Source organism: Scyliorhinus torazame, chromosome 22, assembly GCF_047496885.1.
Source record: "Scyliorhinus torazame isolate Kashiwa2021f chromosome 22, sScyTor2.1, whole genome shotgun sequence".
Classification (NCBI taxonomy): domain Eukaryota; kingdom Metazoa; phylum Chordata; class Chondrichthyes; order Carcharhiniformes; family Scyliorhinidae; genus Scyliorhinus; species Scyliorhinus torazame.
This window is the reverse complement of record NC_092728.1, coordinates 79,091,941-79,116,407: the sequence shown is the minus strand read 5'-3', so window position 1 is coordinate 79,116,407 and position 24,467 is coordinate 79,091,941. Positions and strand designations below refer to the sequence as shown.

Genomic DNA, 24,467 nt, shown 5'->3' with positions numbered 1-24,467 from the left:
GCCAAAGTACACATAGTCCCGTCTGGTTACGGGGTAACTCGGGTTACTTCTGACAGAGCCACATTCTGCTGTGCAGTCAAAACATGGACAACGTCCATAAACAAAACATAATATCATTTTTGTTCCACAGAGTCCAAACACGGCACATACCAATTAAAGGAAACCACTTGCTTCAGTGTCGCATCGCAACAGACCCGCTTTGATCACTGACATGGGGGAGGTGAAGTTGGCCAAGTCCAGGTGATGCGCTTTCGGCATGTTTTCGGCGACCACGCCACGGGCGGGCGCGGTGCACCCCGGGAGTTGTAGTTGTCACTGTGACGTTTCCTCATCGGAACAAGGGCGGGCGCTACGCGGCGCTGGACTACAACACCCAGCAGGCGCCGCGGCCCCTCCCTCCGCCCGATCACCATGTCGTCCCCCAGCTTCGCGTGACGGCTGAAGGAGGGGGGGGAAAATAAAACACTCAGGCTTGTTTCTGTCGGCTCCCTCAAGCGAACCGCAGCGCAGCGAGCAACGATGGGGTCCAGGATTAAGTGAGTTCATTTATCTCTCTTCCCTCCCCCCGATGTGGAGATGTTGTGGCGTGTGTGCCTTTCCTCAGCCTGTTGAGCAGCGCTAGGCCGCGGCGTTCCTGGAGCTTGCCTGCTTGGTCCACCAGCGCCCAGTTCACTAACCAGGCAACGCATCCAGCCCTGGCCGCCAGTCTTCTCCGCACTTGAGGCTTTCAGTGGGCTCCTGTTTGCAAAGAGTTGGGTCCGGTATTATGTTTCTCTTTCTATGTTTGCTAGTGAGGAAAAAAAACAAGCCCGGTGACACCTGGATCATTGATGCCTATTTGGGGTTGGACCCTGTTCGGTGAGATGTCAGCTTCTCCCAGGCATCGTCTTTCGTTTCATGTAATAAACACTTGTGCTACCGTGGTCGCCCACATAATCTCGCATGTTTATATGGAAGTAGATTTCCACATGATCCTTGCATCCCAATTAACCTTGGGTGGAAGGAAAAGGTTTCTGAGCCCCACACCAGCAACGACCACAGCTACTGGATGCATGTGATCCTGCAGCACGGTAGCACAGTAGGTAGCACTGTTGCTTCACATCGCCAGGGTCCCAGGTTCGATTCCCTGCTGGATCACTATCAGTGTGGAGTCTGCACGTTCTCCCGTGTGTGCGTGGGTTTCCTCCGGGTGCTCCGGTTTCCTCCCACAGTCCAAAGATGTGCAGGTTAGGTGGATTGGCCATGCTATATTGCCCTTAGTGTCCAAAAAAGGTTAGGTGGGATTGCTGGGTTGCGGTGATGGGGTGAAGGTGTGGGCTTAGGTCGGGTGCTCTTTCCAAGGGCTGGTGCAGACTCGATGGCATAAATTCTATGATTCTTGAGCAACTGCTGTCTGTGTGGCGAAGGTCCACTGTTAGGTAAAGAGAAAAATCCCCTTGTGTCTGGTTTGTTCGTTTAATTATGGGGTAATTTTAATTAATTTTGTCGGGGGTGTGTAGGTGGTAGCTTAAAAGAGACAATTTATGAGCGGTGCCTTCCGGTTGTTGTGCAGCTTTGTGTAAGTGCAGCTTACATGGAACATTGGTTGAGAATCCCAGGATTTTGTCTCTGTGATGATGAAGGAATATTTCCCATTCACGCTGGGTATGATTTGGAGGGGAATTTGAAGATGAAGAGGTTCCCATGTGCCTCCTGCCCTTGTCATTCTAGGGAGTAGCGGTTGTGGGTTTGGAAGGGCTGTCAAAAACCATGATGAGTTGCTGCAATGCATCTTCACATCAGTGATGGTGGGAGTGAATGTTTTAGCTGGTGGATGGAGTTCCGGTCATCAGGCTGCTTTGACCTCAATGGCAGCGAGCTTGTTGAGTGTTGTTGGAGTTGCAGAGAAGTGAAGAGTGTTCCATTACACTCTTGAATTGTGTCTTTTGTGCAGGGTCTTGGGAGTCAGGAGGTGAGTTACTTGCCATAGAATCCCAGCATCTTGTAGCTACATCGTTTAAATGGCTAGTTCAGTTAGATTTCTGGCCTTTGGAGACCCCAGTATATTCATGATTGGGGATTCAATCACTAATACACTGAATATCAAAGGGAGGTGTCCAGATTTTCTTTTGTTGGAGCTGGCCACTGCCTGTCCTTGTGTGACAACGTTGTTACTTGTCTATTGTCAGCCCAGGTCTGAATGTTGTCCAGGGCTTGCTGCATGTGGGCTTGGACTACTTCATTATCTGGTGAGTTGTGATGGAATAAAACCTCATCCAATCATCAGCAATCCCAATTCTGATGAAGGAAAGAACAACGATGAAGATGCAGAAGATGGTTCAACCTCATTCACTGTCCCGAGGAACTCGGGCAGTGTTGTCCTGGGGCTGAGATGATTGACTTGCAGCAGCAACAACCATTTCCTTTCAACGACATATGATTCTAGCCAGTGGAGATCCTGTAAAGGAATGTTGGAAAAGGTGTCTTGTTTTCAATACAGTGTTGGAGGGTAGAGGAAGATCATGTAAGACCGTTGTTATGGGGTAAAAGTGAGAATAAAGGCTGAAAAGAAAGAGAAGGCACCTGTGAAAGCTTAGTCTGAAGACAAATGCACAAGTGGCATTGGAAAAATATCCTGAAATCTTTTAATGTTTGCCTCTTCCATCACTAATGAAGGAATGTGTGGGTGCTTCTCTGATATTATCGTGGAGTTCATCCTTGTGAGACCCCACATGGACGTTTGCCATTGGTGAGCACTGAGCAGAAATTTGGGACGACTGTTGTTTTTCATTCTATGTAGAAAGGCTACATTTTGGGAGTGAAATTTCAGAATTACTGTAACTAAGACTTATTCCGTGATTAGCTCTGCCATACAAACTAGAAAAGGTCCTAGATTTCATCCAATTATAGGATCATAGAATAGTACATTTGGCCCATTGAGCCAATGCTGGCTTCCTTGAAGATAAATTCAGGTAGTCCCATTCTTGTGCTTTTTCTCCATATCCCTGTATTTTTTGAAAAGTACTTTTCAAATTCCTTATTGAAGGTTACTATTCAGTCTGTATCAACAACTCTATCAGATGGTGAATTTCAGGTCCTGAATACTCCTTGCCTAGTTTTTCTTCGTGTTGCCATTAGTTCTTTTGCCAATCATCCTTTGGTTTTCAATCCCACAGTCATTGTAATTAGTTTCTCTTTATTTACTCTATATAAACCCGTCATGATTTTAAACTTCTCTATTGGATCCCCTGCGTTAAGGAGAACAACCCTACCTGCAAATTTAGTTGATCTCATTTGTAGCAGACATTTGGTCTTGTGGATTCAAATGTGACCAACAGGCCCCACTCTTGATTGTTAATGAACGTCTGTTGGAATTGCATATGTGTGGATATTGGGTGAGGACAGATTCAAGTTTGATTCTGATGTCCTTTGTCGTGGAATAAGCTGCTGAAGTTCATTATCAGGACTCTCAAAGGGTGAGGGAGGGGCTTTTTAGTTGAGACCTTGGAGGGTGCCCATGAAATTGTATTGAAGCAAGGACTTGCCACATTGAGGGGGGAGAGCAGGAAAGAATAAGTAATGACACTTAATTAAATTTAGTTGGCAAAAATGTTGTTCATGTGTTTTGTGACAAAAAATCTCAAGAAGTATTGGTTTTGTGATATAGAACCTGCAGTTTAATCACATCCTCCTTGATGAATTTTTCTCTAATTTGCTGTCAAGTGTGAATTGTATTTATAATTAATGGTTCAAAGGAGGAGCTACAGGGTGCAACTTTAAAACAATAATTTAGACTAACAGCTAATTATCTGTAATTTAAGCAACAATTAAATGTTAATCCTTATGCAAAATGCTGCCTTTAATTCTTTGGCTACAGCAAACCTTCATTAAACTGCAACCAATCACTTGTTATGTCTTTGTTTAGAAATCATTTTTTTGTGCATGTACACTTTTATTATTCAAATGACATTTGTTATTGATATGATAATCTAGAAGTAAATTTCTGTAGACACGCAAGGAGGCACCAATAATGAAAGTTGATGCATGTTTGGACAGGGAAACGTACAGCATGGAATTGGAAAGTATTTACAACATGCCAGCAGACCATTCGGCCGAGCAGCTTGTCTTTAACCTCTACATGAGTCTCATTTCATCTAACCCTAAGAGCCATGGTGATTTACGGTTTTGGAATGTATTCTTTTCTTTGTACAATGTTCAGCTTGATGCTTCAGACAAGCTTGGCTTCAGACAAGCTTGACTTGTAGGTACCAATTCATTAATTGCACGAAGTACAGCATTGCATGGTTGGTTCGGCATTTAAAGATCTAGGATGTGGTTCAACTTTATTTAAAAAAAATATTCTGAAGGGATTATCTGTGTTCGTTGGGCTTCACTCTATCAACTCTTTGTAACAAGTGATAGTATATGTCGCAAGTAGTGTCTCAGAAGGGGTCTGTAGCAAGTAGTGTCTCAGAAGGGCTATTGTTTACTGCAGACCCTGATGTACAGCAGCAAATAGAACTAAAGTTACTCAAGTATAAATTTAGATGTACTATGCCTATTTTATCACAACCGGATCTACCAGTGGAGCAGCTAAAAGTTCTAAACAGCATGCACAGACCAAAAAGCATTTGATTTAGGGGTGACCATGCGTTATTCAGTCTCATTTTTTTTCTTATTTTTTGTTTTATAAATTTAGGATACCCAATTCATTTTTTCCAATTAAGGGGCAAATTAGCAATGCCAATCCACCTACCCACATCTTTGGGTTGTAGGGGCGAAACCCTCGCAAACACGGGGAGAATGTGCAAACTCTGCATGAATAGTGACCCAGAGCTGGGACCGAACCTGGGACCTCGGCACTGGGAGGCAGCATTCAGTCAACTCTAAACTATATATGAGTTAAATCAGCCAGAATAAGTTAACATGCAAATAATACAAAAACTTGCTTTTATGGATCATGATCCGCAGCTTTGTAGGGCGAGGGGAGGGGGGGGTCGCAGTGTGAATATGGAGAGAAGGCATCTTAGCCCTTCAGCTATGGAGGCAGGCTGCGTCTAGGGAAATCTTGAGGGTACGGCCAGGGAAGGGGGAGGTAGTTGGAGCTGGGGAAGATGAATGAGGCATTCGGGTAATGTTATGAGGAATTGTACAGGGTGGATCTGGGGGTGTGGATGGAGATATAGATTCTTCTTGGATGGGTTGGAATTTCCACCACTGGATGAGGAGAGGAGGCCGGCACTAGAGGAGCCTCCAGGGCTGAGATAGGTAATGGAAAGTAGAAGAGGGATGAAGTCAGGGCTAGACGGTTACCTGATGGAATTTTACAACAAGTTTCCGGCGGAACTGGCATCACACCTACTGGGGCATTTAGCGAGGCGCTGGAGAAGGGGGAGACGATGACACCAGTGACCATTACGCTAATACCAAAGAAAGGGAAGGACCCATTAGAATGTGGGTTGTACAGGCACATATCACTGTTAAATATGAACATGAAAGTGCTGGCTATGTTAGCGGTGTGGAGGATGGAAGGATGCGTCCTGGGGTTAGTTGCAGATAATCAAACGGGCTTTGTGAAGGGCAGGCAGCTCTCAAGCAATAGAAGGCGACTATTGAATGTGACCATGGCCCCGTCGAGAGGATGGGCACCGGAGGAAGTGGTGTCTATGTATGTGGAGAAGGCATTTGATCGGGTGGAGTGGTGGTACCTGTTCAAGGAAGGTTTGGGTTTGGGCCAATGTTTGTGGCACGGTGTGTCTGCTGTACGTGGCCCCAGTGGTGAGTGTACGGACGTATGAGATGAGCGCACGAAGTTTCGGATTGCATAGGGTAATGAGGCAGGGGTGTCCGCTGTCACCACTGCTGTTTACACTAGCGGTGGAGCCCTTGGCAATGGCCCTTAGAGGGTCAGCAGAGGGGCATCTGATTCGGAGGGGGAATAGGGAGCACATGACGTCATTGTACGCTTACGACCTGCTATTATGTGTCGGACCCACTGGAGAGTAAGGAGAGGATTATGGGCCTACTAGAGAGGTTTGGTTTTTTTGGGGGTAATAAGTTTTAAAAAAATATTTAGAGGACCCAATTATTTTTTTTTCCAATTTTAGGGGCAAATTAGCCTGGCCAATCCACCTAACTTGCCCATCTTTGGGTTGTGGGGGTGAAACCCATGCAGACATGGGGCGAATGTGCAAACTCCACACTGACAGTGACCCAGGGCCGGTATTCGAACCCGGGTCCTCAGCACCGCAGTCCCAGTACTAACCACTGCGCTACATGCCGCCCTTTTTTTGGGGTAATAAGTTGAACGTGGGGAAAAGTGAGGTGTTGCTGGTGAATGGGTTGGGGAGCTGATTAGATTAGATTAGATTTGTTTATTGTCACGTGTACCGAGGTACAGTGAAAAGTATTTTTCTGCGAGGAGCTCAACAGATCATTAAGTACATGGGAAGAAAAGGGAATAAAAGAAAATACATAATAGGGCAACACAACGTATACAATGTAACTACATAAGCATCGGCATCGGATGAAGCATACAGGGTATGTAGTGTTAATGAGGTCAGTCCATAAGAGAAACGTTTAGGAGTCTGGTGACAGTGGGGAAGAAGCTGTTTTTGAGCCTGTTCGTGCGAGTTCCCAGACTTCTGTATCCTGCCCGATGGAAGAAGTTGGAAGAGTGAGTAAGCTGGGTGGGAGGGGTCTTTGTTTATGCTGCTTGCTTTCCCCAGGCAGCGGGAGGTATAAATTGAGTCAGTGGATGGAAGGCAGGTTTGTGTGATGGACTGGGAGGTAGCCATTTAGGGTTGCCAGGGATAGGTTTAGGTATCTGGGGATCCAGGTGATGGGGGAGTGAAAGACATTGCATAAGCAGAACCAAGTTGGTGGAGAAGGTAAAGGAGGACTTTCGGAGGTCGGATACATTGTACCTGATGCTGGCGGCGAAGGTTCAAGTGTTGAAAATGAATGTCCTACCAAGGTTCCTTTTTATATTCCAGATGCTCCTGATTTTTATTCCAAAGGCCTTTATTCAGAACTTGGACAGCCATTTCAGAGTTTCTATGGGCGGGGAAGGTGCCAAGAATAAAGAGGGCCCTGCTGCAGAGGCAGAAAGGGGTGTTGGCGTTACCGAACCTGCTGCACTACTATTGGGCAGCGAAATGTGGAGAAAGTGAAGCGGAGGTGGGAAGGAGAGGGGTTAGGATGGAGGAAGAGTCCTGTAGGGGGTCCAGCCTGAAAGCCATGGCGACGGAGGCGTGACCGCTGGCACCGAGGAGATGTACTGAGAGCCTGGCTGCACAGTCCACAATAAAGGTGTGGAACCAGCTGATGAGACACTTTAGGATGGAGGGGATGTTGGTGTTAACACCCTTGTATGAGAACCACGGGTTTAAGCCAGGGGAGACGGATTGTATGTATAGGAGGTGGAGAGGGGTGGGGCTGGTGAGGGTGAGGGATTTGTATCTGGAAGAGGGGTTCTGTAGTCTGGAGGAGCTGCGGGAGAGGGTAGAGCTCCCGAAGGGAAGTGAATTTAGGTTGCTGCTTCCGGACGTGGAAGGGAGGGGGGTTCGGATTGGGGACATATATGGGTGACTGGGAGAGCAAGAGGGTATGCAAGTGGTGAGGATCAAGGAAAAATATGTGGAGGAGTTGTGGGGGGGTGGGGGTGGGGTGGGAGATAGGATGGAGAATGAGGCACTGTGTAGGCCGAATTTGACCACCTCGTGTGCAAGGATGAGTGGGTTCTTCAGGGAGTGGCAGATGTGTGGTTGAGGACCAACAAACCACATGCGTATGTTCTGTGGTTGTGAGAACTTGGAGAGTTACTGGGCGGGAGTGTTTGGGACATTGTCAAAGATTGTGGGGGTGGAGGTTGGGCCGGGCCCGATGCTGGTGATTTTTGTGGAATCGGAAAAGCTGGAGCTGACGGAGGGGAGGAAGGCCAACGTAGTGACCTTCAACTCTCTGGTTGCCCGGCAAAGAATTTTGTTGGAATGGCGGTCGAATACACCACCGGGGGTGGCGGCCTGGCTAGGGTATCTGTATGACTTCCTGCGGTTGGAGGAAATTAAGTTTGAATTGGGGAGTGCAGCGGAGGGCTTTGAGGCACGGCGGGGATTGTTCGTGGCCATATTCGAGGTGTTGTTTGTCCCTGTACAGATTGTAAAACTGTGAGTTGGGGAGAGTGTTACCCGGATTATTTATGTTTTGTATTAGAATATTGGAGTAAACTATATTTAAAAAAAAAAAAAAAAAATCATTCTCCTGAATACGAATTCATTTTGAAAGTGATTACATGTTGATTTAGTACTGATTTGTTTAAATTTTAAAAATTAATTAAATTTAACCAGCCCAAAGATGTGCAAGTAAGATGGATTGACCATGATAAATTGCCGCTTAGTGTTGAAAAGGTTAGGTGGTGTTCCTGGGTTACAGGGGTAGGGTGAGGGCAGTGTGTCTAGATAGGTACTCTTTCAGAGGGTCGCTGCAGACTCGATGGGCCGAATGGCCTCCTTCTGCACTGTAGGGATTCTATGATTGCTCATTTCTGGTTGCTTTGAAGAAGGCGTTTGTGAGTTGCCTTCTTGAAGCACAGAAGTTTTTGTGGTGAGGGTATTCCCGCACTGTTGTTTGATAGGGAATTCCAGAATTTGACCCAGTGGCACTGAAGTAACGTTGTATGTAACGTTGTATGTATCTCAAGGTCAGGGTGGTTTGTAATTTGGCAGGGAGCTTGGTGGTGGTGATTCCATTCACTTGCTGCCCTTGCCGTTCTAAGTGGATTTGAGAGATGTTGTAGAAGAAGCCTTGGCAAGATTTTCTAATTTTCCCTGACTAATTCTCACGTACTGATTAATATTTTGGCATGCTTCCATGGAAGTTAGCATCTTTGTGGTAGGATACCTAAGTGATCATTTACAGTGAGCGATAGAGGAAGTGTGTGGAGACTGACTGTTGGAGGAATTATGACTGAGGACAATTGTATTCTCTCCAGTTTCTGTCCAAAACGTTCCATCAAGAGTCACTTGATAGTGATCAGGAGCTGGGACCTTTGTTGCTTGTTCTCCTCTGCTTCATCACATTTGGGAAATATTAAAGATAATTGGCATGCTATAACTCTCACAGTACTGAAACTGGAATGTACTTGATCTGTTTGTACATTTATTTACTGAGCATGAGTCAAAATTGGCTTGATAATAGTTGCGATGATGTGTAATATTCAACCAGGCTCCCAAATCCTGGCTTGGCATCTTAATACCAAAAGTATACAAACAAGGCTAAAATGTTATCCAATGCATTGAATAACTGTCTGTGGTGTCTAAGTAACTTTTTTATTTTTCCAAGGAAAATAAAACCCTCACTAGGGCTCATGTTTTATCTTTTTAAAAAAAATTATTTTTATTCAAATTTTTGTCAAAAAATCTAACTTTTGCATAACCGTAAGCAACAATTAACAGAAGAAAGAGAAAAATAAAAGTTAACCGTATGTTCAAAGAAAGGGACAATACAACGTAACGATTACCCCCCCCCCCCCCCCGGGGATGCTACTGCTGCTGACCTTTACTGCTCTCCTAGAAAGTCGAGGAACGTCTGCCACCTCCAGAGAACCCCGCCATGGACCCCCTCAAGGCAAACTTTATTTTCTCGAGACTGAGAAACCCAGCCTTAATGTCACTAATCCAGGTCTCCACAGTCGGGGGCTTCAAGTCCCTCCACATTAAAAGGATCCATCTCCGGGCTACCAGGGAGGCAAAGGCCAATACGTCAGCCTCTTTCGCTTCCTGAACTCCCGGATCGTCTGACACACCAAAGATCGCTATCTCTGGACTTGGCACCACCCACATGCCTAAGATCTTGGACATTGCCTTAGCAAATCCCTGCCAGAATCCCTTAAGAGCCGGGCATGCCCAGAACATATGGACATGATCTGCAGGGCTTCCCGCACACCTCGCACATTTATCCTCAACCCCAAAGAGCTTGCTCATCCTGGTTGCCATCATGTGTGCCCGGTGGACCACCTTAAACTGGATTAAGCTAAACCTGGCACATGAGGAATTGACCCTGTTTAGGGCATTCGCCCACAGGCCCGCATCCAGCTCCTCCTCCCCTTTGCCCTTCAGCTCCTCCACTGGGGCTTCCTCCGCCTCCTGAAGTTCCCGGTAAATGTTCGAAACCTTCCCCTCCCCTACCCAGGTGCCGGAGACCACCCTATCCTGTATCCTGCGTGGGGGTAGCAGCGGAAATGATACCACCTGCTTTTTCAGAAAGGCGTGTACCTGAAGGTATCTGAAAGCGTTTCCAGGGGGCAAACTGAATTTCTCCCCCAGCGTTTTCAAACTGGGAAAAGTCCCGTCTATGAACAGGTCCCCCATCCTTTTAATGGCTGCCTATGCCAGCTTTGAAACCCTCCGTCTAACCTGCCCGGGACAAATCTGTGATTGTTGCGTATTGGGGTCCAGATTGAGTCCCTCCATCCCCGTGTGCCTTCTCCACTGACCCCAGATCTTTAATGCCGCCACCAGTACCGGACTAGAGGAGTAGCGGGCCTGCGAGAACGGCAGAGGTGCCGTTCCAAGTGCCCCTAGGCTGGTACCTTTACATGAGGCCGCCTTTAACCGCTCCCATGTCGACTCCTCCCCCAATACCCATTTCCTAATCATGGCTAAGTTAGCCGCCCAGTAGTAGCTGCAAAGGTTTGTGGAGGGCATCCCACTTTTGAGCCACCTGTATCCCTAGGTACCGAAAGCTCTTCTCGACCAATTTCAGCGGAAGCTCTCCCAGTCCCTTTTCCTGCCCCTTAGCTTGGATCACGAACATCTCGCTTTTCTTCTCGTCTAGTTTGTACCCCGAGAAATTGCCAAAGTCCCTCAGAATCTGCATGACCTCCCTCATCCCCTCTAGTGGGTCCGAAATATGCAGGAGCAGATCATCCGCATAAAGCGAGACCCGATGAACCAACCCCCGCTAGTTCTTTGAAGTCCGCAGAGGCTCTATCGCAAGGGCAAATAATAATGGAGAGAGGGGGCACCCCTACCTTGTCCCCTGGTAGAGCCTAAAGTATTCCAACCTCGCCCTGTTCGTGCACACACTTGCCACTGGGCCTGGTAGAGTAGCTGGACCCAACCTATGAACCCCTCACCGAATCTGAACCTTCTCAGCGCTTCCCACAGGTACTCCCATTCCACCTGGTCAAAGGCTTTCTCCGCGTCCATTGCCGCCACCACTTCCTCCGTACATTGGAGTTCAATTGCCTGCCCTTGACGAAGCTTGTCTGATCCTCCCCTATCACCCCAGGGACACAGTCCTCAATCCTAGCAGCTAAGATCTTGGCCAGCAGTTTGGCGTCTACATTCAGGAGCGATATCGGTCTATATGATCCACACTGTAGCGGATCTTTCTCTCGTTTGAGGATGAGTGAAATCGAAGCCTGTGATTTTGTTGGGGGGAGGGTCCCTCTCTTTGGCCTCATTGAAGGTCCTTAGCAGGAGTGGGCTCAGCAGTTCCGAAAATTTCTTGTAGAATTCTACAGGGTAGCCATCCGGCCCTGGGGCTTTGCCCGACTGCATGTCCCCTAAACTCTTACCATCTCCTCCAGCTCTATCGGGGCCCCCAGTCCATCCACCAGATACTCTTCCACCTTTGGGAACCTCAGTTGGTCCATGAATTGCTTCTTCCATGCAATTTCCTGTAAAACACCCTAAAGACTTTGTTCACCCCCTCTGGGTCTATGATCGTGTTGCCCTCCTTATTCCATAATTCCCCAATTTCCCTGGCCACCTCCCTCTTGCGAAGTTGGTGCGCCAGCATTCTACTCGCTTTCTCCCCGTATTCGTAGACAGCCCCTTTGGCCTTCCTCAGCTGTGCAACGCCTTCCCAGTGGTCAGCAGGTTGAATTCCGCCTGCAGCCTCCGGCGCTCTTTCAGTAGCCCAGTCTCGGGGCTCTCCGTGTAGCACCTGTCTACTCTTATCTCCCCGACTAGCCTTTCTCCCTCCGCTCTTTCTTCTCTATGAGACCTGATAGAGATCAACTCCCCTCTGATAACTGCCTTCAGGGCCTCCCACACATTGGACGCCGCTACCTCCCCCGTATCATTAGTTTCCAGGTCATTCTTGATGTTCCTCCTTATCCGCCCACAAACCTCGTTGTCTGCCAGCTGCCCCACATCTAGCCTCCATAGTGGGGCTGACCTCTCTCTTTCCCCCCCCCCCCCAAAAGACGCAAATTCACCCAGTGTGGAGCATGATTGGAGACTGCAATGGCCGAGTATTCTGTCCCCTCCACCCTGGGGATCAACGCCCTGCTCATCACAAAAAAATCTATGCGGGAGTAGACTTTGTGGACATGGGAAAAGAAAGAGAACTCTTTCGCCCTCGGTCGGGTGAATCTCCATGGGTCTACGCCCCCCACCTGTTCCATGAATCCCCTCAGTTCTTTAGTCGCCGCTGGTCGCTTCACCGACCTGGGGTTTGACTGGTCCAGTACAGGGTCTATAATTGTGTTGAAGTCGCCCCCCATAATCAGATTGTGTGAGTCTAAAAGTGTAATTTTACCCAGCGTGCGTCTCATAAATACCACGTCGTCCCAGTTCGGGGCATTAACGTTCACTAGCACCACCCACGTCCCCTGCAGTTCCCCACTGACCATTATGTATCTGCCCCTCTGGTCAGCTATTCCCTCCCTCAAAAGCCACCCGTTTGCTGACCAGGATTGCTAGTCCTCTGGTCTTTGAATCCAGCCCCGAATGGAACACCTGGCCCACCCACCCTTTTCTCAATCTTGTTTGGTCCGCACGTTTTAGGTGCGTCTCATTTAGCCCCTTCAAGTGCAAGAACACGCGAGCCCTCTTGACCGGCCCATTCAGATGAACATTTTCCGCCCCTCCCCCCAGTGAAACAAACAGCCAACCCCGGGCGCAAACCTGGCCCCATCAAAGACACGGCCCCAGCTGCCAGGAGAGCAGCCCCACGTGTAGGGCCCCCCTCCTCCCTCCGCGGCCGAGTTCTATAAAAGCCGAAAACATGGCCGAAGAAACGGGGAACAAACAAAAATAAGAGGCGACAACATAATGTTGCTGCCTCCGGCTACTTGGCAATTACCATCCCCACCAGAGTAACGTCCCAGTGTGGCTGTCCTTTAGTTCGAGTCCAACTTTTCTTGCTTAATGAAATTCCACGCCTCATCCGGTGTATCAAAGTAATGGTGGCGATCTTGATACGTGACCCACAACCTTGCCGGATACAGCAGCCCGAACTTCACCCCTTTGCTGTGGAGAGCCGCCTTAGCCCGGTTGAATCCAGCGCGCCTCTTGGCCAGTTCTGCTCCCAGGTCTATGTAGATGCTGATTACGCTGTTCTCCCACCTGCTGCTACGCTCCTTTTTAGCCCATCGCAGGACTCGTTCTTACCTGAGAAGCTGTGGAACCGTACCACCATGGCCCTCGGCGGTTCATTCGTTTTGGGCTTCCTTGCAAGGACTCTGTGCGTCCCATCCAGTTCTAGAGGCTGAGGGAATGCTTCTGGCCCCATCAGGGACCCCAATAACGTGGTCATGAATGCGCTCGCGTCTGACCCCTCTGCACCCTCAGGCAGGCCCAGAATGCGCAGGTTCTGCCTCCAGGACTTGTTTTTTCAAGGTCTTCCAGCCTCTCCTGCCACCTCTTGTGTAGGGTGTCGTGTGCCTCCACCCTGATGGTCAGGCCCAGTATCTTGTCTTCGTTATCCAAAAACCATTTTCTCAATCTCCTTGATCGCCTTCTCCTGCATTTTCTGGGTCTCAACCATTTTCTCCATAGAGGCCTTCACTGGGGCCAGCATCTCCGTTTTCAGGTCAGCAAAGCAGCTTCTAAGAAACTCCTGCTGTTCCCGGACCACCTGGCCCACGCCGCCTGATCCAAGCCAGCCACCATTTTGTGATCCCGCACCCATTCCTGCCGCTTCTCGCTGGTCGTTTATTTGGCTGTCCTGCTCCTGGTCGCCTCCATAAACTGATGTGGGGAACCTTCTAGCGCCACTTGCCTGCTGGTTTGCGTCGAAAAGGGGCCGTCAAAGCTCCTTGAAAGGGCCCATTAGTCCGTTTGTGGCGAGAGCTGCCGAAAACGCGACCTACCCGCGCATGTCCGCCATCGGAAGTCTCCCATGTTTTATCTTGTTAAAGACCAGAAAAAATTGTTTCACTTTCAAGAGCAGCACAATTGCCTTTAGTGGCCTCGGCTTGGGAAGGGCAAATTAATCTGTGATTCCCACATGTGTATATCATTGAGGGCAGAATTGTTTTTGGCTGTGATGCCAGCTCAGTGGGGAAAGAATCTGCCAACATTAATTGTCAAGGCTCATAGTACTTGAGTGAGATAATCAATGCCAACCCTGCTGCAAGTCAAACCTTCAGAAAAGGAGAAAATCAACAGTGCGAGGAAAAGAAATCTTATAACCCTAATTCCGAAGTGATAATTGAGATCATAGTTCACTGCTGCTGACATCCTGTCACTGTAATACTCATCTATAAATTGCGTCTCCTCTCTTGTGTAGTTGATTGGCCATATTGAAAATCTGCATGCTACAGATTGCATGAATTTTTGTGGTTGCTTGGCCACAAATTTGAGTAGTTTAATCAATGTCATATGTCTGCCCTGAAATTTGAGGTCTTTTATTCAACATAAATGTTCCTGAATGATTTGAGGAACTACAGTGATTAACTTAGTCTAATGGCTGTAAGCATGATGGTAGTGCTATTAGGAATCTGAGCAGTATCGCGGTGCCGAGGACCCAGGTTCGATCACGGCCCCGGGTCACTGTCTGTGTGAAATTTGCAGATTCTCCCTGTGTCTGTGTGGGTCTCACCCGCACAAATCCAAAGATGCGCAGGGTAAGTGGATTGGCCATTCTAAATTGTCCCTTAATTGGAGAAAAAAATGAATTGGATACTCTTAATTTTATCAAATAAAATCTGAGCAGTACTGTTCACCTTTAGGTATAGAGGTTGTCCGTGACTTCCTCTACCTCTTTGTTAAATTCACCTGAAAATCTCTATGTACAAAGTAATAAACAAATGTTAATGATTTTTGTCATTGTTGATGAACCATTGAAATATGTCAAATAATTTCAACTGTTGCAAGATCCAAATTGTTATAAAACAGTAATCTGTTCTGCTTGTTAACTCATTTGCTTAAAAGTTGGACCTCATTTTTATGACTTTGTATTTCGCATTGAAATATGAAAATGAAACAAATGTGAAGCATTTTCAGATAAGGCCAATAATGTAATTCCTTAAATGATTCTTTTATGAATATGATGGACTCCTTCAGGATTTGAAATTTTGGGGAAAAGCCTCCCTTTTCAGGAGCTGGACTTTACCGTGCTTGATTGGACCTTTTACAATATCTGGCTGTGCTTGCTTATGACTGCAAAATTTGGCACTCAGCATGTTGTGATCATTTCTTCCCAGACTCTCATCAAAAGTTTGAAACCTGCTGCAACACTTCCGAATGGAAACAATCACCCCAAAGTAATTCACAACAGAATTGAAGGAACATTGCATGAAGCTTGATTATCATGCTTTGAGAGAGCAGGCTGGTGTAATGTTATACTGAAGGCTGCAGGATTTTGGGGCAACTTCAAGTTGCTGTTATTTATCTGTGAGATTTGATAATCTTTATTGTCACAAGTAGGCTTACCTTAACACTGCAATGATGTTACAGTGAAAAGCCCCGAGGCGCCACATTTCGGCGTCTGTTCGGGTACACACGGCGAATTCAGAATGTCCAATTCACCTAACTGCACGTCTTTCGAGATTTGTGGGAGGAAACCGGAGCACCCGGAGGAAACTCACGCAGACACGGAGAACCTGCAGACTCCGTATAGGCAGTGACCCAAGCCAGGAATCGAACCTTGAACCCTGGTGCTGTGAAGCACCAGTGCTAACTGCTTTGCTACTGTGCCACTTTTACAAGAGCAATTCAGTTTTTCTTTGGCTAATTAATGCTAACAATTATTATTTTTTTGATGCAGGGAAAATCCAGAGAAGGTATTTGAAGTGTATGCTGAAGTAATACATCCTGAGGCTAGCAGTTCAGGTACAGTGTCTATCTTTTGTGATTATTCAGTTGCATTTTTCTTAAGTAGCTGAAGTTGCACCCTGTGGTAAGTGGTTAGAGGTTTGAAACTTGGTAGGGTTCGGGTGATTTTGCAACTATTTATGTCCCAAGTTTGTCAGATGTCAATGTCACAATCAAGAGGCCTGTTATTTAAAAAATAAAACAATTACCTGAAACTGATCCCCATGTATTCTCTTCCAATTTTGTAGCAGGTTATGTCTTGTGTTCACAATGCTGAAACAGTTTCATCAGAGGTCATTGTTGCCTCTGAACCATTCATATTATTGTAAACCTGTTGATTTAGCTGAAATGATATTGTTGTTGATACCTGGACACCTGAAATGACCTTTTCATCTGAGCATGAAATCTGAAAGATTACCACAGTCGTGAAAGACGTTCGTGGAAGAAGTGAAATGTCGAGATGCGATGTGTATAAGATTCTGATATACATTGCTCAAATTGTTTTTGGTAATTAACTGCGGTTATTTTCAATAAAGCTACAGTAATGACATTCTAGTAATTTTCACATGTGAATTTAAAAGAAAATGTGTTTTATTCCAAACATATTCAAAAGTATAAAAGCATAAATAATCTGGGGAACATTCTCCCTAACTTACAATTTTATAGTCTCTAAAAGTTTTTCCCTCTTTTCATCTCCCCTCCTTCCCCCGCACCAAACAATTCCTCAAATATGGTCGGGAACAATTCCCACCATGTCTCAAAGTCATCTACTGATCTCCTCAATTCAAACTTAATATTCTCCAACTGGAGGAAGTCATTCAGGTCCGCTAGCCAGGCCGCAACCCCCGGCAGTGTTGTCGACCACCATTCCAACAAAATTCTTCGGCAGGCAGCCAGCGAGGTAAAGGCCGCCACATTGGCTTTCCTCCCCTCCATCAGTTCCGGCATTTCCGATACCCCAAGAATCACCACCATAGGGTCTGGCACGGCCTCTGCCTACACAATCCTTGCTAGCATCCTAAACCCTCCCGCCCAGCACCTCTCCAACTTCTCACACCATGCACATGGTTTGCTGATCCTCGCTCACACTTCTCACTGTTCTGTCACCCCCTGGAAGAACCCACTCATCCTCGCTCGAGTCACGTGCACCCTGTGTACCCACTCATCCACGCACACTCGGAGGTTGAATTCAGCAGTGCGTCACTCCACACTCCCCAACCTATCTCTTTCCCCCCCCCCCCCCCCCAACTCCCCCTCCCATTTCTCCTTGATCCTCACCCCCTCTCCCCCAGCCACCCGTTTATGTCCGCAATCTTACCCTCCCCGTCCGGAAGCAACAGCCGTTCCAATAGGGCATATTTCGGCAGCCTGGGGAAACCTTTCCACACCTTCCGTGAAAAGTCCTTCACTTGTGTATATACCTAAATTTGCTTCCCTTCAGCAGCTCTACCCTCTCCTGCACCTCTTCCAGTCTCGCGAACATCTCCTCCAAATATAAATCCCTCACCCTCACCAGCCTCCTCTCTCTCCACCTCCTGTATATACAATCCATCTCCCCGGCTTAAACCCGTGATTCTCACAACGGTGTTAACACCGTCATCCCCTCCATCGTAAAGTCTCCTCAACTGGTTCCACACCTTTAATGTGGACTGTACGACCGGGCTCTCAGTATATCTCCTCGGTTCTCATTGTGTGAATGTCCGAGCATGCCAACAGTTTGGGTCTACGAAGACTGCTATGTGAAAACAAACTGAAAAACAAACTATCATGTGCAAAACAGAAACCATGTACTGAATATTATAAATATTAATAAATACCAAGAATGATTAAAAGGGAACAGTAAAATATAATGTAATATTGATGTTTCTGTTGATGACTCCAAGTTACTTGGGCTTTAGACTGCAATTTTGCTATGCTACTCATCTGTGACCTATATCTGCATTAAGACCCAAGGTGTACTGCCCTCTTCCATGCCTACTAACAAAGCTTTGTGCAAATGTTTGTGCTTTCATGCAGAGCTTTTTTTTAATGTTAGCAGAAAACTGGCGGTAGTGTGTCACAGTAGAAACTTAACATTGAACCTTTTACATCTCTTTAATGTTTTTAACACAATCTAGTGGAATGTTTGTGCAATTTTTGTAACCAGTTTGATTCATGACTGGACTTTTCTCAACCTTGTATGAAGACAAATTGTGTGAGATACTGCTTGATCTTGTGCACAAAACCTCACTCCCAGGTTACAATGCCACTTTTAAGTTGCTGCACATTAAAGCGTTTCACTTCAAATGTATTTATGACTACAGCCTTGCTGTCTTGGTTCACAATATAATTTAAGCGACTTGATTAAATAATTACGTTCATGTAACCACTTTCAAAAATTTGCTACTTGAATATGTTAATGCCTGGTTAAGAATGAATAACAATGGAGTAATTTATTCAAGGTGGATGTCACCTGGACGACAGGACTTAATTGCTGCCTACAGAGTTTCATTAGCCTCCATAAATAATGTATAGCAAGTACAATAATAGGCTGTATTACTATTTGCTATAATGCAGTTATAGTAATGGAAAGTGATATAACAAATATAACCATTAAAATAGCAAAGATGTTTAATTGAATTATCCATTATAACTTCAATCACTATTGGATAATGACGTGGTTCACGAGCGTCTAATTGCATAAATATTTTGCATGCAGTATGATATCACATGCAGACATAGGCTCATGTTAGATGTTACTCCCACACAGTATTTGAGCAATGATGTGGAGATGCCGGCGTTGGACTGGGGTGAGCACAGTACGAAGTCTTACAACACCAGGTTAAAGTCCAACAGGTTTGTTTCGATGTCATTCCTCAGGTGCTCCTTCCTCAGGTGAATGAAGAGGTCTGTTCCAGAAACACATATATATAGACAAATTCAAAGATGCCAAACAATGCTAGGAATGCGAGCATTAGCAGGTGATTAAATCTTTACAGATCCAGAGATGGGGTAACCCCAGGTTAAAGAGGTGTGAATTGTCTCAAGCCAGGACAGTTGGTAGGATTTCGCAGGCCAGATGGTGGGGGATGAATGTAATGTGACATGAATCCCAGGTCCCGGTTGAGGCCGCACTCATGTGTGCGGAACTTGGCTATAAGTTTCTGCTCGGCGATTCTGCGTTGTCGCGGGTCCTGAAGGCCGCCCTGGAGAACGCTTACCCGGAGATCAGAGGCTGAATGCCCTTGACTGCTGAAGTGTTCCCCGACTGGAAGGGAACATTCCTGCCTGGTGATTGTTGCGCGATGTCCGTTCATTTGTTGTCGCAGCGTCTGCATGGTCTCGCCAAAGTACCACGCTTCGGGAAATCCTTTCCTGCAGCGTATGAGGTAGACTAGTATTTGAGCAAGGTAGAGGAACATCCATCATTAACTACTGATAAATTGTGGGTAGTATTAGCTCATTATACTTGATCACATTTTTACATTGGTTGAATTTCATCAGAGTCTTGACCATGGTGGGGTGGTGGGGGGGGGGACTGTTATAGGGTGTCCTGTGTTTCTTTGCTGTATATGAGTTCTTTATTTTAGGTTTGTGTCATGAATTTAGAAACTGTAACCACTAAATTAAAACAGATAGTACTGTTTGCCAGCCTCGATGTGTGTGCACTTACTTACCTGGATGTTGGGAAATAGACATATATGCCATCGGTTTTATTTTTAATGTTTGCATATGGTCTGACTATCAATATCAAGACTTTGATATATTGCACACTCCTGGCCGAGTATTGCAATATTGCAGAACTCCTAACTTACCAACGTTTGTGATCAATGTGGCACCCTGTATTCATGTTTACAAATGCATTTTTACTTGGTTTAGATTTCTGTAGAATAATCAGTTGTGCCGTTCTCAGATTTTAGAAGATTCATAATTGTAGAATGTTTGTATTCGGTATATAAAATTTTCTGTTGTATAACATTAAATGTTAATGGAACTTTCTGACTCGTGCAGTAAAATTATTTTTCATTTTGTTTGAGGACTGCCAAAATTGAAGCCTGCAGTTATGCACGGGCTCCCTTATGCTTTATGGTATTCATGCCAATACTATTAATTTTCAGAAAGTTGTTAAATATGGATGCTTATAAAAAAAAAAGTGTGGTGTATTTGATAACTCAATTGTGCGAATCTAATGTGATTAAGTGATCTATTAATTACTGTATATTGACTGAATTTGTTGGAACATGGAGCTAATGTGGTTCTGTTATGCTTGGTATAATTTGTACTGTGTTTGAAGTACTCATTTGTAAAAACTGGTAGAAAGCAAGACAAACCTTTTGCAAAATCTCCTGGTTTAGGGGATGGCAGTTTGGATGTTGGGATTTGCTGAGACGCTAGAGCTAGTATCAACGGTGATTTTCTACTCGCTGTTAATACCTTCACTACTGATATGATGGAGATTAAGATCATGGACAATAACACACATGATGACATTTTTTTGGCACAAGTGTTTCAGCCTAATATCTTGCACCACCAAGTGGGGTGTAATGCTTTCTTTCTACTTAATAAATTGTGCTAGGCTTTGGGGAAAAGCTTGATTCAAAGGGGGCATGGTAGCACAGTGGTTAGCACAGTTGCTTCTCAGCTCCAGGGTCCCAGGTTCGATTCCCGGCTTGGGTCACTGTCTGTGCGGAGTTTGCACTTTCTCCCCGTGTGTGCATGGATTTCCTCCGGGTGCTCCGGTTTCCTCCCACAGTCCAAAGATGTGCAGGTTAGGTGGATTGGCCATACTAAATTGTGTGTCCAAAAGGTCGGGAGGGGTTGCTGGGTTACGCGGATAGGGTGGAGGTGTAGGATTAGGTAGGGTGCTCTTTCCAAGGGCCAGTGCAGTGCAGACTCGATGGGCTGAATGGCCTCCTTCTGCACTGTAAATTCTATGATAACCTTGATCCCTTACGAATGCTGAATCACAAAAAATATCTTTGACCACGTACTCCAAAAACAGTATGCAATTTCATCTACTGAAATTTCTCTCAAATACATCATTTTGAAAAACTGCTAAGGAATGACAGGAAATGATCGAGGGCCTGGTCTCGCTTGCGGGGCAGGGGCCATTTTGGGAATAAGATGGGCCTAGGAAGTTGGCGGGGGTGAGTGCAGGTATGCCCCGTGGGGTAGCCATGGCTGATAGGAGGGAGCTGGGTGGGGAGTGACCCCCAGTCCGAATGGTAATGTAGAATGTGCAGGGGTTGGGGGGACCGGTGATGAGGACGAGAGTCTTTTCACATTTAAAGAACTTGAGAGCCGATTTGGTTCTGCTGCAGGAGACCCATCTGAGGGTGAAGGACCAGGTTAAGCTTTGGAAGGGTTGGGTGAGTCAGGTGTTTCATTTGGGCTTTGATAGCAGGGCCCGGGTGAATAAGAGAGTTAGGTTTCAGATGGAGAAAGCGGTGGCAGATCAAAGGGTTGATACGTTATAGTAAAAGGTGCTTTGGAGGGGAGGTTGGTGGTGTTGGTTAGCATGTAAGCCCCGAAATAGGATGATGTAGGGTTAATGAAGAGGATGTTGGCGGCCAGCCCGAGCCTGGACACTCATCAGTTAATTTCCGGGGGGGGGATTTAAACACTGTGCTGCATTCAAAGATGGATCAATCTAAACTGCGCGCATTGACCCGTTTGGGGGTGGGGGGCACAAGGTGTTTGCAGCGTGTGTGAACATAGAACATAGAACAATACAGCGCAGTACAGGCCCTTCGGCCCACGATGTTGCACCGAAACAAAAGCCATCTAACCTACACTATGCCATTATCATCCATATGTTTATCCAATAAACTTTTAAATGCCCTCAATGTTGGCGAGTTCACTACTGTAGCAGGTAGGGCATTCCACGGCCTCACTACTCGACTGGGTGGGGGGGATGGGATCCGTGGCAGTTCTTGCATGCAGGTGGTTGAGAGTATTCCTTTTTTTGGCGGTGCATAATATATATTAGAGGATTGATTTCTTTATTATGAGGGTTCATTGTTGTCGGGGGTGAGGAAGGCAGAATACTCGTTAAATCAGATCATGCTCCACACTTGGTGGATGTGGCCTTGGAGAAGGGGCCTGCACAGAAGCCTGCGTGGAGGTTGGATGTGGGGTTCCTCGCAGATCGGAGGATGGCAAAGGTGATTAATGGTTATGTGGCCTTCAATAAAAGTGGGTAGGTCTCCGCATCGGTGATATGGGATGTGTTGAAGGAAGTGGGAAGGGGTAAGATCATCTTGTTAAAGGCGCAGGTGGATAGGGCGGCAAACATTTTGGAAGTGGATGGGAAGTATGCGGAAGATTCCACTCCGGAAACTTTGACTAGTAGAAAGGAACTGCAGACGCAGTTTGTCCTTTTGTCTATAGGGAAAGCAGTGTGCCAGGCGTGGAAGGGTGTGGTATACGAGTATGGGGAGAAGGCCAGTCGCTTGCTGGCGGGACAGCTCCACCGGCAGGAGGCCTTCTGGGGGATTGTTCTGTTCGGGATGGGGTGAGGGGGCTGATGGTTGTTGCGGAGCAGGTGAATAGGGCATTTGAACTGTTTTATGAGAGGTTTTGTAGGTCTGAGCACCTGGCAGATGAGTTGGATATGAGGGAGTGTTTGGAGGGGCTGGAGTGTCCCACGGTGGGAGAGGAAGAAGGGGCAAGGTTGGAGGAGGCAGCGGGGATTGATGAGGTTCGGACAGTGGTAGGAAAGATGCAGGCAGGTAAAGCACCGGGCCCGGATGGGTTCTGGTGGAGTTTTACAATGAGTTTTTGGATGGACTGGTGCTGCTGTTGGTGGAGGTGTTTGAAGATGTGGTGGCTCAAGGGTCGCTCCTGGAGACGATGGGACAGGCATCTATTTTGCTGTTATATAAGGACCCGGTGGAGTGTGGGTTTTATCAGCCAATATCTGTTGAATATGGAAGCCATGATTCTTGCCAAAGTGTTCGCACTTAGGTTGTGGGTCACCGTTGTTGCCGCCCACAACCCAACCTCCTACAAGAGCCTGCCTCCATCCTCACCCACATAGCCTCCGGCTCCCTACCCCAGCTCCTTTAGGCATATGCAGGCTTTGCAAGAAAGGTTTTCCCCGCATTTCTGGTGATGCCACTCTCCTCATTGGACGAGGTGCTGTCGGTGATGGTGTTGGAGGGGGCGGGGGGCATCTCAGCGATTTATGGGAGGATTCTGGAGGAAGGTACAACATCATTGGAGGGGGGTTAAGGCCAAAAGAGAGGAGGAGGAGCTGGGGGTGGCGCTGGAGCTGGAGGAGTGATTGTGGTGTGAGATTTTGCGGAGGGTGAATGCCTCAACTTTGTGTGCGAGACTGGAGCTAATACAGTTAAAGGTCGTGCACGAGGCGCATCTGGCAAAATCAAAGATGAGCCGGTTGTTTGAGGGGATGGAGGATACTTGTGAGCAGCATGGGAGAGGCCCGGCCAACCAGGTCCAGAACCATATGTTCTGGACCTGCCCCAAGTTGGAGAAATTTTAGAGGTCTTTTTTCAGCACCATGTCAGCGATCTTGGGCTTGGAGCCCAGTCCCCTGGGGGCCATTTTTGGTGTGTTGGAGCTGCAGATGGGGGCGGATCTTTTAGCCTTTGTCTTGCTGATTGCTCGCAGGCAGGCCCTGTTGGGTGGAGGTCAGCTTCTCCGCCCTGTGCCTCCGTGTGGCTCGGGAAGCTGATGAGTTCCTGTATCTTGAAAAGGTGAGGATCACCTTGGCAGGGGGGGGGGGGGGAGGTGATTGGATTGAGGGGTTCCATAAGAGATGAGGATTATTTATTTTTTTATGTTAAAAAACAAATAAAAGTATTTATAAAAAAAAAAAAATGACACTAATCTCTAATAGCTGGATTTGTTCTGAAGTATGCATTAATAAAGACTTATGCCTTGATTCCCAAGTGTAACTGGTATTCATTAGCCCAAGTATCCCTGTTCTTACCCATTTTTGAAGCACTAAATTGCATTAGAATTTGATGAATTTTTGGTTTGAAACTTCTTTTTTCCGATTTATTCCAGTGTTGGCAAATAAATTGTTATGGTGTGCTTCGTCATAAACTTGGCATTTGATTACACCACACCCTCAAAAGTATTTTAGCCTCAGGGATACAAATTGTAGAAGAGTGTTTCATGTTTCTTTGTTTTTCTAAATTGCCTTATCAACTCGGTTCACTGCCAGAAGAATGCAAACCCAACAAGTCATTATTTTAACCTTGGTGTCTGTTGTTTAGTGAGCAGAGGGAAGAAACTTGGCAAAAAAATAGATTTGTCCTATAGTTCTTAGTGGCTAGTCCAATACAGACAATAGCTGAAGCCAGGGAATGGGTTTCTTGCATGTTATCTTGGTCAGGAATGATGTGGTCTGAAGGAAGCTGTGCAGATAACTAAACGCCTTTCCATGCTGTTAGATGGCACAGTTGATCAACAGCATTTATATAGTGCCTTTAA

General features: G+C 46.5%; 1 protein-coding gene and 1 long non-coding RNA gene across 13 annotated transcripts in view; one reads left to right on the top strand and one right to left on the bottom strand.

The window, feature by feature from the left end:
- LOC140399156 (uncharacterized) overlaps positions 1-291 on the bottom strand; it is a 37,625-nt gene extending 37,334 nt beyond the window's left edge. Inside the window, exon 1 of the long non-coding RNA XR_011937647.1 lies at positions 151-291. This is a non-coding gene — a long non-coding RNA (uncharacterized lncRNA). The remainder of the gene's footprint in view (positions 1-150) is intronic.
- Positions 292-397: 106 nt separating this feature from the next.
- The window catches only part of dennd1a (DENN/MADD domain containing 1A), a 723,976-nt gene continuing 699,906 nt past the window's right edge, over positions 398-24,467 (top strand). For all 12 annotated transcript variants that reach the window (XM_072488418.1, XM_072488416.1, XM_072488417.1 and 9 more), the window contains exons 1-2: positions 398-536; positions 15,982-16,046. In XM_072488418.1, the coding sequence (XP_072344519.1) occupies positions 520-536; positions 15,982-16,046 (82 nt within the window). In that variant the 5' untranslated portion in view covers positions 398-519. The remainder of the gene's footprint in view (positions 537-15,981; positions 16,047-24,467) is intronic.